At 36.6% G+C, this 2,276-nt stretch overlaps 1 protein-coding gene across 1 annotated transcript in view; it reads right to left on the bottom strand.

The window, feature by feature from the left end:
• Window positions 1-1,650, bottom strand: part of LOC105530521 (T-cell activation inhibitor, mitochondrial-like) — a 22,346-nt gene extending 20,696 nt beyond the window's left edge. Inside the window, 3 exon segments of the mRNA XM_011968093.1 lie at window positions 1,191-1,282; window positions 1,528-1,599; window positions 1,602-1,650. Coding sequence (XP_011823483.1) covers window positions 1,191-1,282; window positions 1,528-1,599; window positions 1,602-1,650 — 213 coding nt within the window.
• Between the last annotated feature and the right edge of the window lie 626 nt (window positions 1,651-2,276).

Raw genomic sequence — 2,276 nt, 5'->3', positions numbered from 1 at the left:
TTTTTTTACTGCTGAAGTTTGAGAGTTTTAGATTGCCCTTTTTTAGTTGGTTTTTTCTTTTCCTGCTGAAATTTGAGAGTTTTGAAATATATTCTAGATATAATGTCTTTGTCAGATATGTGGTTTGCAAGTATTTTCTACCAAATAAATATTTGATTTGAACAGACGCTTCACTAAAGAAGATATGTGGATGACAAATAAGCACATGAAAAGATGCTCACCATTATTTATTATTAGAGAAATGCAAATTAAACATTGAATGAGATTGTACCACAGAGCTATTAGACTGACTAAAATTAAAAAGATGACCATAGTTAAGTGTTGGCAGTTTTTCAAAAAGTTAAAATAGTCTACCATATGATCCAGCCATTCTATTTTAGGTATTTACCCAAGAGAAAGGAAATATATGTCCATATATTTGTACACAAATGTTCATAGCAGTTTTATTTGTAATAGTCACAAAGTGATACGACCCTATGTCCATCAACAGGTGAATGAATAAACAAACTGTGGTATATTTATACAATGAAATAGTACATAGTAATAAAAAGGAATAAACTTTCAATACATGCAACAGCATGGATGAATCTCAAAATGAGACAGTGAAAGAAACCAGACACAAAAGTTTGCAAGCCCTATGATTCCACTTACATAAAACTCCAAAACTAAGCTATAGTGACAGAAAGCAGACCAGTGGTTGCTTGGAGAGGGGGTGGTGGGATGGGAGGGAGTGTTTACAAAGGGCCATATGCTCACATATATGCCCAGGTGTTGGATACGTTTGCTATCTTGACGGTGATAATGGCTTCATGGGCATACATACATGTCAAAATACCAAACAACACACAAGAAACATGTGCAGTTTATTAAATGTCAGTTATACCTCAATAAATCTGTTAAGAACAGGTAAAACCAAACAACAGAATATAGGCTTTCAGGCTGTGCTTCAGAAAAGAATGCAGTATTACCAGACAAAAACTGCCTTAAAAATCAGTCTTCCTTCTTAAGTATGTTAAGTATATGATATTTCAGCATCTGATCTGAAAACAGCTGACACTATGATTAAAAACATTAAAAAACAAAAACAAAAACAGAACAAAATTTTTTTTTGGTTCATTAACATTATAGCATTGTTGGAAATGAAAGTATATGAATGACAAGAAGTTTTTAATTTTAAGGCTCTTTCTTACTTTTGTCCAGTGATGATGGACATCCATTGTTCCTAGCATCACATGGCCCACTGCACTCATGCCAGAACGGTCTGTAAATATGATTGTACACCCTGATGATAAAACACAAAACCTTTGGTCATGGTCGAGGTGCTTCATTCTTTCTGCATTGTGCCAATAGTGTATAAACTCAGGATTAAATTCAGTAGAAGCTTAAAGGCTAATTTTATGCCACTGCTTTATTCAAAGAACAGATTTAAAAGTTCAGCTATGATAAAGTTACTTGGTTTTTCCATTAAAATTTATAGATGTACATAGCAGCTAGGAGATTTTTTAAAAGAAAATGGGAAATGTTTACCTTTTGCTTTTTTAAGTGTTTCCAAATTCTGCTGTGCTAAGCGGCTTAAACTATGCAGCTGGCTACAGCGGTGGGCGACGCCCCAGCTCCTCTGCCACCTAGGCCAACAGAGCACACAAGCATGTTAGTAAGTGGCACCCCGAAGAAGGAGCAAGCACTCACCACAACTACTGGAGTCCTTGGGAAGCTAATGAGTCTCTTTCTGAAGCAGGCACATCACATGTTTTGATTGATCATATGTTTCTAAGCTAGCTAATTTTTAAAGAAGCAACCACATGGAAAATGAATTGTTTACCAGAGGGCAGAAATATTACTACTATGCTCAGGTATCCAAAGATTTAAAATAAGCAAATACATGATGTTACTATTTAAAAATAAGATGATGAAATGGGAAAACTCTGAAAAAAGTATTTTTCTTTTTCACATTGTTATAATGATGATGGTTTTGTTTTAGATTCAAGTTCCAACTAGGAATTCCAGTTAGGCTTATCAGGTTCTCTTTTCTGTTTTTGAGATAGGGTCTCACTCGGTTGCCCAGGCGGGAGTGCAGTGGTACAGTCATGGCTCACTGCAGCCTTGACCTCCTCTGCTCAAGAGATCCTCCTACCTCAGCCTCACGAGTAGCTGGGACTAAAGGCATGTGCCACCATGGCTGGCTACTTCAAAAATTTTTTTTGTAGAGACAGGGTTTCACCATGTTGCTCAGGCTGGTCTTGAACACCTGGGCTCAAGTGATCCACCAGCCTCGG

Source organism: Mandrillus leucophaeus, unplaced genomic scaffold, assembly GCF_000951045.1.
Source record: "Mandrillus leucophaeus isolate KB7577 unplaced genomic scaffold, Mleu.le_1.0 Scaffold829, whole genome shotgun sequence".
Lineage (NCBI taxonomy): Eukaryota > Metazoa > Chordata > Mammalia > Primates > Cercopithecidae > Mandrillus > Mandrillus leucophaeus.
The sequence above is the reverse complement of the archived record's forward strand: the minus strand, read 5'-3'. Positions and strand labels throughout refer to the sequence as shown.